This window comes from Siphateles boraxobius, unplaced genomic scaffold (genome assembly GCF_051911475.1).
Source record: "Siphateles boraxobius isolate OS27281-9 unplaced genomic scaffold, OSU_SipBor_1 16, whole genome shotgun sequence".
NCBI classification, from domain to species: domain Eukaryota; kingdom Metazoa; phylum Chordata; class Actinopteri; order Cypriniformes; family Leuciscidae; genus Siphateles; species Siphateles boraxobius.
The window spans coordinates 19,100,876-19,117,415 of NW_027508766.1; the positions used below are offsets into that span (position 1 = coordinate 19,100,876).

Sequence of the window (16,540 nt, forward strand, 5' to 3'; positions counted from 1 at the left end):
TCTAATTCAAAACTAAAATAAATATTATCTGTTTATGTAATCTATAAAAAAAGAGAGAGGTGTCAGCCGATCTCATTATCGTTCTCTCAGCTCATTATTCTGCTAATGTGACACGCCCACGGAGAGCGTGCGGTATTCAAACGCAAATGATCTGAAGCAACACATGCAAAGTGCCAAAGCCCCTCATAAACACGATAACACAACAAATGTAATCATCAGATTAATGTACTATTTCTTCTTGCGAGACTGTGTGAGGAATAATCCTGGAGCATTTACCTCAGACCATGTGCTGGTTTATTTTCATTTCGAGGAGCAACGGATCTAGCCGAGAAGTACGTTTTTTTTTATTATTGTTCTAATCGCAATATCATAGTGTATGTAAACCGCAAAAAGACTGTTTAAATATGAATCACGTCTGTGTGTGAATGAATGAACTGAACAGTTTTTACCAAACCCTATTGCTATACTGAGATGAGTGAAAATCGACTAAAATATGTTGAAATAACGTTAAAATGTCTTTGTATTAGCAACGTATTAAACTGCAAATTAATATTTTTATGCCCTAATATAGGCTCATAAAAACAACAAAAGATATGCCTATGTTATAGACGAAATATTAAAGACAACATTTCGTTGACAAGTTTTGAATAGATTATTAACTGTTTACTGTAAACTAGACTACTGTCACGTTGAATAAGCTTTTGTTCACCAATTTCTGCTCAAATGTTAAATATATTACGCTATTTTTGTTTTGTCAAAAATAAAGTCATCAACTAGGATGCTATTATAGTGTTTGTTCCAATGTAGGCTGTATTCAAACTAATGAATCCTTAACTTTGAAATATGTATGATAAAATGTATACTTTAGTTTTTACAAAGAAATACGAAATATCCATCTGAGAAGTTTTTTTTATTATTGTTCTAATCGCGATATCATAGTGTATGTAAACCGCAAAAAGACTGTTTAAATATGAATCGCGTGTGTGAATGAATGAACTGAACAGTTTTTACCAAACCCTATTGCTATACTGAGATGATCGAAAATCGACTGAAATATGTTGAAATAACGTTAAAATGTCATTGTATTAGCAACGTATTAAACTGCAAATTAATATTTATATGCCCTAATATAGGCTCATAAAAACAACAAACGATATGCCTATGTTACAGACGAAATATGAAAGACAACATTTCGTTGACTAGTTTTGGATAGATAATTAACTGTTTACTGTAAACTAGACTACTGCCACATTGAATAAGCTTTTGTTCACCAATTTCTGATAAAATGTTAAATATATTAGGCTATGTTTGTTTTGTCAAAAATAAAGTCATCAACTAGGATGCTATTATAGTGTTTGTTCCAATGTAGGCTTTATTCAAACTAATGAATCCTTAAATTTGAAATATGTATGATAAAATGTATACTTTAGTTTTTACAAAGATATATTACACTTGAAATATTGTTATTTTAATTGTTTCTGTACTTGTAACCTTTTTAATAAAATAGCAAATAATATATTTACAAGGTAGATCTTAAAAGGTCAATATAAGCCTTCTCTTCAAATTATTTGTATTGTGTTTTATTAGTGACAAATTTGGGGAGAGGATACATATCCAAAACTTTCTGAAAATACAGTATGAGAATTAACTACACAATTACTAGAAATGTTCACCTTGGATATTATACAATTTGCAAGCAAAAATACAAGTGGAAAAATATTTTTTTTTCTAGATGTTTCCAACTGTGAACCAATTTTATAGTATACATATAATTATTTTCTTGTGTCCTTGTATTCTTTCTTGTGGCTCAGTGACACACCTGTGAAAAGCTCATGATGCAGGCTCATAAAGCAGGTCTTTTGTCTTCACAGGTGTGAATCAGACCATTATACATGAGTCACGCCCATTTCGCATATTGCCTTTCCAAACAAAAAGTGTTTTACTAAATTTAAATCAATGTATTGTTTTATGTGAATGATTTGGCAGGATGATTTTCAGATCATTTTGAAGCAAAAATCCTAGGCGAGAACATCCATTAGTCAAAAGTATTGTGGACACATATTTAGTATGTGTTTTGTGGCCTTATTTCAGAGACTTTAAGTTTTAGTTTTGTCAATAACCATGCATAAACAATATTCTCTCAAAAATACAAACATGTACATACATCTTGCTCACATATTATGGTAGCCCTGTTTGTGCTATATAGAGTGAATTTACACCTTTGCCATTAAAATGTTTATAAATAACTGAAAAAAGCACAAATGTCAGATCATGTCAGAACACCTCCAGGACCCCAAAAACACCTTGGACCCCTGAGGGTTAACCTGAGATTCACAATTAATTTTCTTCCCAAGACCAACCCTATAGTTTCTCCTGATATAAGTATGGTCACAGTTGTCTTTTTAATTTATATATTTATATATATATATATATATATATATATATATATATATATATATATATATATATATATACAGGGAACAGATGACACTGGTGGGCCCTGCTGACGTTCACACGAGTCTCTGTACATGTTATTATGAAGCAAACAACGTGGAAATGGGCACAATATGTGACTGTTCACATCTCTCTGTTTAGATCATGTGCTCAATAATGTGCCTTTTTGTCTTTTGTATCTTAGGACTATGTTGTGTTGTAAATAAATCCAAAAGTCATTCTAAAAGCTCTCCTCATTCTTTGTTCAAAGTTCCCTCACAGTCCCACCTGATAGGGCCATTGGAGGAGGGTTTTTGTCTTCCCAGGTGTGAAACACATCAATATTCATGATGATTCACACCTCCTTGCATACAGCTTTCTTACACAAAACATGTCTTACAAATTTTAAATCAATATATTGTTTTATGTGACTGAGTGGGCAGGATGATTTTCACATTGTTATGAAGTAAAAACTATGTGATACATTTTTCAAAAGTCTTGAGAACAAATAATCAGCAAAGGTTGTATGGCCTTATTTCAGTGACCAAAATGTTTGGTTTTTTCACAAACCACACATAAGCGTAATTTTCTCAAAACTACAAACTTTTACATACATGCTGCTCACATATTATTGTAGCAGAGTTTGTGCTGAATACAGTGTGATCAGACTTTAGCCATGAAAATGTTACAAGTAACAGAAATAAGCATAAATGTCAGAGCATGTCAGAACACCTCCAGGGTCCAGAAGTTAAACATTTGAAATTTGCTTAGCAACAATATTTTTTAACTGGATCAAATAGTGTCAATAGTCTAAAAAATATTTATATAAAAATTCTATATCCCCCAGCTCTACATTTTCACAAAACGCCAGAATGATAACGTCCCACTTAACTCTGGCGAAAACTACAGAAATCAGCAGAAAAGGAACGCCTGTCATTCACATATCCTATTCTACATTTCATATTTTGGATAATGCTTTCAGCTATCAGTTAGTTAGTATAGTTTATTCGTGGTTCGATTTAACACACACTACTGTTCAATAGTTTGGAATCAGTAGGATTTGTTTAAAAAAAAACACCTTTATTCAGCAAGGATGCATTAAATTGATCAAAAGTGACATTTTACAAAATATTCCTATTTCATATAAATGCTGTTCTTCTGAACCTTCTATTCATCAAAGCATCCTGAAAAAAAACATAACAGTTTACACAAAATATTAAGACGTACAACGGTTTTCAACATTGATGATAATAATAAGAAATGTTTCTTGAGCACCAAGTTAGCATATTAGAATGATTTCAGAAGAATTGTCTGACATTGAAGACTGGAGTAAAGGCTGCTGAAAATTCAGCTTTGTCATCACAGGAATCAATTACATTTTAACATATATCAAAAAAGAAAACAGGTCAATCTAAATTGTAATACTATTTTGCAATGTTATTGTTTTACTGTATTTTTGATCAAATAAATGCAGCTTTGGTCAGCATAAGAGACTCATCCAAAAAAAATCATCCATACTCCTAGATTTAAAATACACTACAGTTTAAAACTTTGATTTCCCATAACGCACTAAACGCAGCACAGAAAAAGGCCCTAGATTCACAAAAGCACACAAGAAATTTGCATAACATCCATTAAAGGGGTCATATAATGCCATTTTTGTACCAGTTAATATGAATCTTTAGGGTCTAAATGAAAACTTTGTAATATACTTTTATTAAAAATTATCATTAGTATTATAAGAAAACACAAATTGTACATGGTCAAAAACAGCTTTGTTTTCAGCATGCCATTTCAGTGCATATGCCTTTAAATGATAATGATCTTTGCCCACTCAGCCCCTCTGTTCTGTGGGGCGTTTTGACACAATGCACATGGAGTGTTGCCTTGACAACAGTTGAGGGTATATTTTGCAACAAGAATGGCAGCGGGAGTCTCTGAGGACACATCTTTGCAACCGTATCAATTTGAACAGGAGTCGGACCCAGAACAAGATGACGCCCCGAAGAAGTTCGACAATTAAGGCTCGAACAGGACGTTTCTGAATGGTTGGTAACGTAATGTCACTTTGATCTATTTTTGTAACTTATGTACTGGCAGGGTAACTTAGAGTAGTGAGATACAGACGCTATGTGTTTACTGATGTATAGGTTAGTTCGTTGACAGACTGATGTTGAAAAACTTTTTTTTGGTAAATGTAACCTAGGCTTGTCAGTGATGCATAACGTTATCTCAGTGTTAGCAAAGTCCTTTTATATAAATAGTCGCTGGTGTTAGGTACAACCGTCAGTGCTGTAACATTCACCATAACGCGTTGTTCATTATAAACGTGGGATTATGAATTATATTGAGAACATCGTAACGTTACATAGAATACATGCCGTAATATACCCTGAGTGTAAACATTAGCCACATTCATCGTGAAGCGTGCAAGCGATTTGCAAAGATTAATATTTAAGGTTAATAAAACATACACTCACTTCTAGAGGCGCAGCAGGAACACGAATAGTTGGTACCGATTCTGTTTTCAGGACCAGCTTCTTAGCAAAACCAGATCTAACACTGACCCTCGTTAAGAAAGCAGTCTGGTGAGAAATGATTAGCGCAAACATAAAAGCATTTACGTTGATAGTTGGGATATTCCCTTCAAAAATAAAACTCAGCCACTGCGTCTTCAGCGGTTCGAATTTAGGAACATTAAAATGACTGCTGTGTTGCTTATTACGCCCAAGAACAGAACACCAAAATCGCTTAGACGCCATTCTGCTCCAGTGTAGAATGGCGGACTATGATGACAGCCCGCTCAGGGCGGGTCTGTGTTGAAACCATAGAAACGCTGCTGTCAATTAACAATCGTGGGAGGGGCGTCCGATTTATTGACGTCACAAAACGAACGGCTCAATTTGAGGCAGGGGAAAACATAAGGAGATTAAAACAAAAACACTGGATGGATTTTTATCATTATATGATGGTCGTGTACAGGCACTGCCAACACACATTTCAGTACAATCAACTTGTAAAAGTGCATGTACCATTATATGACCCCTTTAACAACATTAAACTGAATAGAAAGTTTAATTGCAATTAAACGTTTGTTGCACTAGAGCACCTAGAAACAAAGCAGTCTGAACTCACAGAGCTGCTCCCCATCTTGAGTTTGTTAATAAGACACACATCACACACATCGTCCACACACACCTAGTCAGCTATCTACCTTGATAGGATTTATGGCCATCACAGACAAGTGAAACATCTGTTTCTTTGGTTTCACACACAAGCCTGAATATAGCTATTATTTTCTTCTGGCAGTACCTCTCGGCATATCCTCTCTGCTAAACTGTTTATTTCAGTCTCAAGTTCAACAGATGCTCCTCTATCCTTCAGCTCTTCGTCTCAGAGGAAGATGATTCTTATCAGATGTATTTATATAGTCTAGCAAAGTACTGCAAGATGTATTTTGTCTCCTTGATATGAGCCCACATACAGTATATACCCATATAAAGATAGATCAATACATAATGCTCAACATTCTTATGTTTTACCACAAGGTGGCGCTGCCTTAAATATTTTAAGTACCTTCAAGGCACGATGCCGATGACTCATAAAAAATTTCCTAACAATACCCTAATGCATTCATAAAGTATAAAATTTTATATCACAATACTGTATTGATGTCAATGTCAATTTCATGTTTTGTTCTATTATAGCGCCAACAAGAGGCACTATCCCACTTTTTTATGTGTCCTCAGAGTGAGCCCACTCTGAGGGTGGGTGTGTCAAATTTGGGGAAAAAATCTAATTTTGTTTTGAAGTTATAGACATTTATATGTATAAACACATACAAAATTACCCACACCTGACTTTGTTTGCATTTTTATGCCACTTACTATTAATATTTTGACATTTGACCTATGTTTACAAACTTCTGACGGTGGTTTCGTCTCAATCGGTCTAACGGTTTCGAAGATATTGGAAAATGTTTTTTAAGCGCTAAATCACAACGCGAAACCTAGCATGTTTGGTATCATTGGACTCGGCAATGATTCAGGAACCTAATGAGACTCCCGTGAAAATAACTCAACCACACCCAGAGTTATAAGCATTTGAAAATTTTATTTTACCACAAGGTGGTGCTGGTTTGAAACTTCTCAGGCTCATTCAGGGCATCGTACTGATGACCCATAGCAAGTTTCGTAACGATAAGTTCATGTGTTCATAAAATACAGCATTTTGGTACAAAATTCAAAATGGCCGACGCCTAAAATGTCGATATGGAAAAATTGGATATCAGTCGACTTGGCATGCCGCTCTGAATCTAACGTGACCACCTTTATTATTTTTTGATAAATCGTTGTGAAGTTATTAGCAAATAGAGACATTTTTCATATCTCCGGACCAGTATGTGGCGCTGCGCCGAAACGCAGCATGTAGCCTCAAATCATGTTTGTGATGACATGTACCAAATTTGGTCTGAATCCAATAAAGTGTTGCGGAGATACAGCCTTACATTTGTTTTCGCAAGCGCTACATAAAATTAGTTTGCACGGTATTTGAGAACGGTTTGGCGAATCGACATGAATTTCATAACTTTTTGTCAGCACTGCCTGAAGATGATCTGTTTCAATGTTCGTGCAAATCGGACGAACCGTCTAGGACGAGTTCGAAAAAGTAGGTTTGTTGGACAATTCAAAATGGCAGACATATTTTTAGGACGGAAAATTACGTCATAGGGTGCAATCGAATCGGCATGAGCTCAGGAATTTTGTTTCTACCCATTACCCAGGTGCAGACAAACGAGAGCATTGTGGAGTATGGGTCTATAATTCCACTACCCCATGGCTGACATCTTATAACCCAGTGAGTAGCAGATTAATCTCTGCTACATTTGCCTCGAAACCAAGGAATGGAACGGTGATACAGTGCTATGCTCCAACAGCTGACAAACCTGATGAGGGCGATGAACAGTTTTATAATTAGATAGAGCAATTATATGCAGTGACTCCCCAAACAGAATATATTGGTAATTACATGTGACTTAAATGCCAGAGTTGGAGAAAATGCAGAAGAAACGGTTCTAGGAAAATAAGGGCATGGCGACAGTAATGAATGGGGTCAGGTATTTACAATCTGGGGCTCAGGTCAGGAAGCAGACAAACTGGCTAAACCGACTGTCTGCTAGCGGCCTCGCGTCACCAAGGTCAGATAAATCCCATCACATAGAGCCTCTTTCACCTAGATATCATCATATAGAGACTGTGTCTGTTCCCCGAATTTGGAAATCCAAAAAACGTCCATACCGATCTAAGGTTAAAAATGTAATTGATATTCAACAAATAAAAAATAGATATAATACAGATGAGCAAACGATAAAGCTTGGGTTGCTGAATATTCGATCCCTTACTTTAAAAGCGCTCATAGTTAATGATATGATTTCAGATAATAACCTAGATGTGCTGTGTATGACAGAAACCTGGCTAAAACCAGACGATTACATTACTTTAAATGAGTCCACCCCCCATGATTACTGTTATAAACATGAACCTCGCCTGAAAGGCAAAGGGGGAGGTGTTGCTGTAATTTATAGTAATATTTTCAAAACCACTAAAAAATCTAGTTTTAAATATACTTCTTTTGAAGTGTTGGTGCTTAATGTAAAAATATATAATGTAAACGATAAATCAAGTTTGAGAATTCTGCTGGCAACTGTATACAGGCCACCAGGGCACCATAAAGATTTTATCAAAGAATTTGCTGACTTTCTATCAGAATTAGTATTGACTGCAGATAAAGTCCTAATTGTTGGTGATTTTAATATACATGTAGATAATGGAAAAGATGCAATGGGATTGGCATTTAAAGACATTCTTAACTCTATTGGAGTTAGACAACACGTTTCAGGACCTACTCATTGTCGTAATCATACTCTAGATCTAATATTATCACATGGAATCAATGTTGATGCTGTTGAAATTCTGCAGCAGAGCGACGACATCTCAGATCATTATCTAGTCTCATGTAAATTACATTTAGCCAAGGCTGCAAAGCCAACTCCGTGTTACAAGTATGTTAGACCTATCACTTCTGCCACTAAAGATTGCTTTATCAATAATCTTCCTAATCAGTTTCATCGTCTCAGTATCCCAGATAGCTTAGAAGAACTTGATATTGCAACAGAAACTTTTAACTCTCTCCTTTCCAGCACTTTAGACACAGTTGCTCCGTTGCGCTTAAAGAAGATTAAAGAAAATAGTCCAACACCGTGGTACAACGAGCACACCCGGGCCCTTAAGAGAGCAGCGAGAAAAATGGAGCGCAACTGGAAGAAAACAAAACTAGAGGTATTTCGGATTTCATGGAAGGAGAGCTCGATTGCTTACAGAGAGGCTTTAAAAGCTGCTAGATCTGCTTATTTTTCAACCCTATTAAAAGAAAATAAACATAATCCAAGGTATTTATTTGAAAAAGTGGCTACACTAACGAAAAAGAAAGCTTCAAGCCCAGAAGTTTCCAAGAAACACAGCAGTAATGACTTTATGAACTTCTTCACTTATAAGATTGATAATATTAGGGACAAAATTATAACAATGCAACCGTCTACTACAGCTTCGCATCAGGGAGTGCTTTATAGTCTCCCTGAGGTAAAATTTTATTCATTTGTTGTCATAGGAGAGGAAGAATTTTGCAAACTCGTTAATTCATCTAAATCGACAACATGTATGTTAGACCCTATACCGACTAAACTACTGAAAGAGATGCTTCCAGAAGTCATAGATCCTCTTCTTAACATCATTAATTCGTCTTTGTCTCTAGGATACGTACCAAAAACCTTTAAGCTGGCTATGATTAAAAAAAAAAAACGCAACTTGATCCTACAGAATTAGACAATAACAGGCCGATCTCAAATCTACCTTTTCTGTCAAAGATACTAGAAAAGGCAGTATCCTCAAAACTGTGTTCCTTTCTTGAAAGAAATGGTATCTGCGAGGATTTCCAGTCAGGATTTAGACCGCACCATAGCACTGAGACAGCTCTCATTAGAGTCACAAATGATTTGCTCTTAGCATCCGATCGTGGTTGTATCTCTCTATTAGTGTTACTTGATCTTAGTGCTGCATTTGACACCATTGACCACAACATTCTCTTAAATAGACTAGAAAACTATGTTGGCATTAGTGGAATTGCATTAGCATGGTTTAAATCAGATTATCAGTTTGTAGCAGTAAATGAAGAGATGTCTTATCGATCACAAGCTCAGTATGGCGTACCACAAGGCTCAGTACTAGGACCGCTGCTGTTCACTCTTTACATGCTACCTTTAGGAGATATCATTAGGAAACATGGAATTAGCTTTCACTGTTATGCTGATGATACTCAGCTCTATATTTCTTCCAAACCTAACGAAACTCACCAATTCACAAAATTATCGGAATGCATAGTTGATATCAAAATTTGGATGACTAGTAATTTCCTACTACTAAATTCTGAAAAAACAGAGATTCTAATTATTGGACAAAAAACTTCCACACGTAATAACCTAGAATACCGTCTAACACTTGATGGCTGCTCTGTTAAGTCTTCGTCGTCAGTTAGGAACCTGGGTGTGCTCTTTGATACCAATCTTTCATTTGAAAGTCACATGTCTAGTGTCTGTAAAACCGCATTTTTCCATCTTAAAAATATATCTAAATTACGTCATATGCTCTCATAGACAAATGCGGAACAACTAGTTCATGCGTTCATGACATCAAGGCTAGATTATTGTAATGCTCTACTGGGTGGTTGCCCTGCACGCTTAATAAACAAACTACAGCTAGTTCAAAACGCAGCCGCTAGAGTTCTTACCAGAACCAGGAAGTACGACCATATTAGCCCGGTTCTGTCAACACTGCATTGGCTCCCTATTAAACATTGTATAAATTTTAAAATATTGCTGATTACTTACAAAGCACTAAATGGTTTAGCTCCCCAGTACTTGAAGGAGCTCTTAACGCATTATAGTCCTTCACGTATATTGCAATCTCAAAACTCCGGCCAGTTGATAATACCTAAAATATCTAAATCGACTGCTGGCGGTAGATCCTTTTCCTATTTAGCACCAAAACTTTGGAACAATCTTCCTAACATTGTCCGGGAAGCAGACACAGTCTGTCAGTTCAAAGCTAGACTAAAAACACATCTCTTTGACCTAGCATTCACATAACACTCTATAGACTTCTATAATTCAATATTAGGCTGCTTAGATTAGGTCAGCCAGAACTGGGAACACTTCCCTTAAATCCTGATGTACTCGTTACATCATAAGAAGAATGGCATCTACGCTAATTTTAAGTCTTTGTTTATCCCGAGGTTTTCCCGCAGGCTGCCGGAACCAGGCCGTTTCCAGATCTGACGAAGGACTTTCGCCTGGACCTGATGACAATGCAGTGCTGAAGTGCAAACTAGCCTCTCCCTATGGAGGATCCCTATACCACTCTACAGATAAAGCGTTGTGGAATTTTTCGGTTCGCGTACCTACCCAAAGTGATAAGATAAAATAAAATTCTGCATCAAAATTTATAGACAAGACAAGTAGTTTGTTTAGGCATGGTTTGTAAGGAATTACAAACCTGCGCACATATATTCAAACGCACATAACTATAGAATCAATTCTTAATGCGCATGTGAACGCCATCAGCGTCTATCACAGGTTCACTTTTTAAGGTCTGTTTAGAGAGAATGGTGTCTTCTTAGCGGCCCCTAATTTAATAACAAATGATCATTTAGACGGAAGTGAATCAATCAAAACTAACTTTAGCTGGAAAAATCATTTTTCAAGAACCACTATAAAACCAAACCAATCTCTGTTACCTTAAATTATATGTTTATCTCTGTAAAGCTGCTTTGAAACAATCTACATTGTTAAAAGCGCTATATAAATGAGGATGACTTGAGGTATTGGTAAACTTTAGAGCAGAGCACAAACACCCTTTTCTGTCTACATAATAGACACAGATACACATGAAGAAGCCCAGATAGGGTCACCAGAGCCCAGATTGACTACATTTTGATCCGTGAATGGTGGAAACAGTCAGTTAACAATGCACGCACACATCTGAGTGCAAACTGTGACTCTGACCATAGCCTAGTGATCAAATTAAGGTTTAGAAAGAAAACAGGTAGTAAACCACTACTACTTGATCTGAAGAAACTCAACAATGAGGAGTTCAAGCAGCAATATCAACTTGAAGTAAAAAACAGATTCGATGCACTACAAAAACTTGCCGAATACCATACAACAGATAAATTGTGGAAACAACTGAAAGATACAAAACTTGAGGCTTCTAAGACGACATTACCAAAAAAAAATTCCCAAAAGAGAAAGAACAGGATTTCAAGTTGCACCTTTGAATTAATAAATAGGAAGCGTGAAGCTAAAACTAAAATCTACAGGGGAATATAGAAATCTCAGAAGTAAAGTGCAGAAGATGCTTAGAAGGGATAAAAAGGTAGAATTGGAAACACTGTGCAGTGAACTGGAGGAGAATTCAATGAGGGACAACAGCAGATCAGTTTTCCAAACGGTGAAAAAAAACTTACCAGGATTTTCAGCCCCGCACTGTAGCCATCAAAGATTTTTGAATGAACCAGAGATTGTGTGTCAGCAATGGAAGGAATATTGTGAGGGATTGAATCGGAAACAATCTGTTACGGTAATTTCTATTATCACTGTAAAGCTGAAACAATCCATACTGTTAAAAGCGCTTTATAAATGAAGGTGACTTGACTTGATTGTACGATAATTAAGAGGAAAAATAAAAAAACTGATGTTCAAGAAAGAGAGCCACCTCCTTTGAAGGTCGAGATCCGTCTTGCCCTGCTGCAATTATCTAACCAGAAAGCAACGGGTCCAGATGAAGACACTTGATCGATTGCAACAAATCTGTACAGAAGTGTGGGACCATGGGATTTGGCCAGAAGAATGGACAAGAATGCACAATCTGTTTCATTCCTTGCAACCTTTGAATGGTAGTGTACAGTACACTACATAGAGAGTCATTGTACGATTTAGAAATAACATCTAGGGCCTTTGAACGGTGTGTTTGGCAGGTGGACTCACCAGTTTCTGGAAGAGATGTCCAACAGTGACCTTCTCATCCCAGTGCTGAATGTTGAGGAAAAGAGCATCATAAAACTCCTTATGAACCTCAAAGATGTCTTGGATCATGAAGAAAATAGTGTCAATCTGCTCCATTGTCAGCACTGGCTTCGATGTAGTAGCTGTAGCTTTGAGTGGCTTCATGGGCTGAAAGAGAAAGAAAGATAGAGAGTTGAATTATTACACATTCACTATAATACGTTGCATGTATATACATAAGAAGTATTAAATTGCCGTATGCAAGACCCTCAAATTTAATTTTCAAGTCAAGTCACCTTAATTTATATAGAGCTTTATACATTACAGATTGTTTCAGAGCAGCTTTACAGTGATAAACAAGAAAATAATGATCAATGATGCAAACAGCTCTAAAGAGACAATAGTAAACAGTAATTTTTCAGTGTTGACTCAGGTTGGTTCAATAACTGTGTAAAGTTCTTCAATTATGGAATCAGTTCAGTTCATCTATAAAGCAGATGTGGAGAAAACAGTGATGTCATCGTCCAGCTCAGTTCAGATCTCATCCAGTACAGTGAATTGAATATTGAATATAGAATATTAAGTGTCCCTAACTAAGCATGCCAAAAGGTGACAGTGAAGAACCAAACTCCATCCTCGGGAGAAACCAGGCTCAGTCGGGCTCAGGTCAAGTCAAGTCAAGTCAAGTCAAGTCAAGTCACCTTCATTTATATACTGCTTTTAACAATATAGATTGTTTCAAAGCAGCTTTACAGTGATAATAGGAAATTACAGTAACAGAGATTGTTTTGGCTTTACAGCAGCTCTAGAATAATGTTATTGTCTAGCTAAAGTTAGTTTTCATTGATTCACTTCCGTTGCAAAGATCATTAGTTATTAACTTAGGGGCCGCTAACACGACACCGTTCTAACAGAATACACTCAACGCGGTCCGGCCCGCTCATCCGCACAAAACAGTGCCTGGTGGCTCGAGAGCACAAACCCTGTAATAGATTCCAAGATGCAAGCCTTGAAATATTTGGGGAAAAAAGGTTATCTCTGCGCAAACCTCAAAAATACAAACCCGTGAAAATGCAGTTGGCGTGCACATGCGCATCACGTGTTTAGTCTATAAGTATGCACGTTTGAATATATATGTGCACAGGCGTGTAGTCCTTCTTTACAAACCAACCCTCAACAAACTACTTTTCTGGCCTTAAAAAATGTATAATAAATAATTATTTATTGCTTCCGCGTAGCCATGTGAACCGGAATTATCCCGACAACGTTTGCCAGTTATCCTCTGGCCAGACAACTGAACATGGTGTGGTTTAATTCCTGCATCACAAGTTAGATTGTGGATTTTCACCACTTCTGAGGTGATTTTAACTGAATGAAACCATCAAGATATTTTCACTGCATTTAGATTAGCCAAATTTCATGTAGTATCCAGTGGTACACATTGACTGGTGGGTCAATTTCTCTCTCCACTTCCCTCGAATTGATAGATCGACTTACATTTGTTTATTTTGCTTTTGCAATGCTGTCCAGACTGAACAGGTTTCAATCACTCTGTGTTTTTCTAAATTTAAAAAAAAGAAAGCACATGACTACGCCGTGTAAATGAGAGAAGAATAAACATTTCACAGCACAGGTATTCATGAGTGTTTGCTTCATTTCTTTCTTCAGGGCTGATAACACCGTGTTAAAGTGCAGGACGGTTATTTTCAGATCAGTATGATTCATAAGTTGCTGCTCTTTATTGCCTCATGAAACTGCTTTATGTTTGCAGTTTTGTATTCCTGTATTGATGCATTTCTGACTGAAGCAGGAAGTCTCGTCAGAGCATGTAGAAGAGCTCACCTCTTGAAATTGCCAGTAGCCTTTAGTTTTGTCACAGTCACAAATCATGATTTCCAGCTTGTTAATACAAGTCATGTCCACATTCTCATTCTAGAGAGCATTTAATTGAACAAAAAAATACTGATAATATTTTGGACATTTTCCCAGAAAAACTTGCAGTAAAATTTAAATCTATTTATCGTTTAAAAGTTTGGGGTCTGTAAGAGTTTTGTTTCATATGCTCACCAAGTCTGCATTTATTTGATCAAAAATACAGTAAAAACAGTAATATTGTGAAATATTATTACAATTTAAAATATTTGTTTTGTATTTTAATATATTTTAAAATGTACTTTTTTCCTGTTATGGCAAAACTGAATTTTCAGCACCCATTACCCCAGTCTTCGGTGTCACATGATTCTTCAGAAATCATTAAAATAAGCTGATTTGGTGCTCAAGAAATATTTCTTATAATTATCAACATTAAAAACTGTTGTTCTGCTTAATGTTTTTGTGGAAATCAATTTTTTTCATGATAAATAGAATAGATTTTTGATGAATAGAAAATTCAAGAGATCTTTGGTAACAAAAGTAAAAGTCTTTGCTGTCACTTGATCAACTGAGATGTGATCATTACTACAGTGGTCTTGAAGTCATTGTATCTGCCGTCACCAGAGCAGAAGGATTCAATTAAATACTCTTCAGGGAGCACTTAACTTACTGACAGCCAGCACTTCTGCTCTTGAACTGTAATGAACAAATGATAATGTTACCATGGGCATTTCAAAATACCATGAATAATTCCTTATTATGCATTATTTTGATTTTTTTATATGCATTTTAGGAATACTTTTCTATAAACGGTTTAAAATTTACAGTACTGCCTGTATGCTGCGTCAAAGAGACATGCGCATTCTGATGTAAACAACAATGTACATTAGAAGTATGGCGTAATGAGTGAAGGAGACGTGCTGATTCTGAATAAAAATCCACATTTACTCTTTGATAGTACTGCAGTTATCGCATTAGGAAAAGCAGAAATGCACCAGTTACCCTGGCAACTCGTAAACAAAGCAGGCTGCGCTGCTTTCGGTTTCAGAACACTATGTAGGCTAAATGTTTCAAACAGACATTCAGATTTTTGTATTCGTTATGGTGTTCATCACAACGCCAAATACTTAAATACTCAATACATAGACATAACATAAAGGCTATTTATTTTCAAACTTAAACATTTTTACATTTTAATCTGGACTAAAGCATGCCATAGCCTATATACTGTTTGAAAAATGTTATGATTCTTTATTGTTGTTCGGTAACATTTTACAATAAGGTTTAATTTGTTAACATTAGTTAATTTATTAGAACACATTCAGTAATCTTAGCTTATGTTCATTTCAACATTTGCTAATATATTATAAAAATCAAAAATTGTATCTGTTAATATTTTTTTATTATTATTATTATTTAGCCTTTATTTAACCAGGAGAGAACCTCACTGAGATTAAAATCTCTTTTGCAGGAGTGTCCTGGGCCAAGATAGGCAGCCCAGTTATACACAAACAACAATACAACACACAATAAGATATCATTAAAAGTACAGCCTTAGAAGCATTTGCAAATCACTAAATCTTTTTCTAGTGTATGCATAAGTGTTTTGAAATTGCTGAAAGACACCAAATGATTTAGCCTCAATTTAATTTGGAGAGAGTTCCATTCTGAAGCTGCAGCATATTTAAAAGCTGTTTTACCTAGATTAGTTCTAGCTGGAGATACATGGATCTCCATGTAAAAAACAAAAGACCAAGAAATTCTATTATATAATACACAATACTATGTAGAAAATTTATTATTCCACCATGATACACACAGCATCCAGGGAGGCAAGAAGATAAAAGGGAGCATGCATAGCATGTCAAGAAACGGTAAGAAAGTCACAAGCTTCTTCCTTGCATTAAATGAAAAGAAAGACTTAATGGTTACTGATTGATTTAGTTCCGTTCATGTGTGTTAAGTTAATTTGTCCCCTCTTGTTTGCTGTGCATTTAAACCCTGTTTTTCTTTCAGTTCATTGTCAGTTCTATGTAGGGTTGGGTACCGAAACCCGGTACTGATATGGAACCGGTACCTAAGTATGTATGTAACCAGACCAAATCAAAAAGCAGTTTTCGG

At 35.9% G+C, this 16,540-nt stretch overlaps 1 protein-coding gene across 5 annotated transcripts in view; it reads right to left on the reverse strand.

Moving 5' to 3' along the window:
- Positions 1–16,540, reverse strand: part of abr (ABR activator of RhoGEF and GTPase) — a 320,646-nt gene that overhangs the window by 153,753 nt on the left and 150,353 nt on the right. For all 5 annotated transcript variants that reach the window (XM_077231905.1, XM_077231903.1, XM_077231907.1 and 2 more), the window contains one exon: positions 12,530–12,715. In XM_077231905.1, the coding sequence (XP_077088020.1) occupies positions 12,530–12,715 (186 nt within the window). The remainder of the gene's footprint in view (positions 1–12,529; positions 12,716–16,540) is intronic.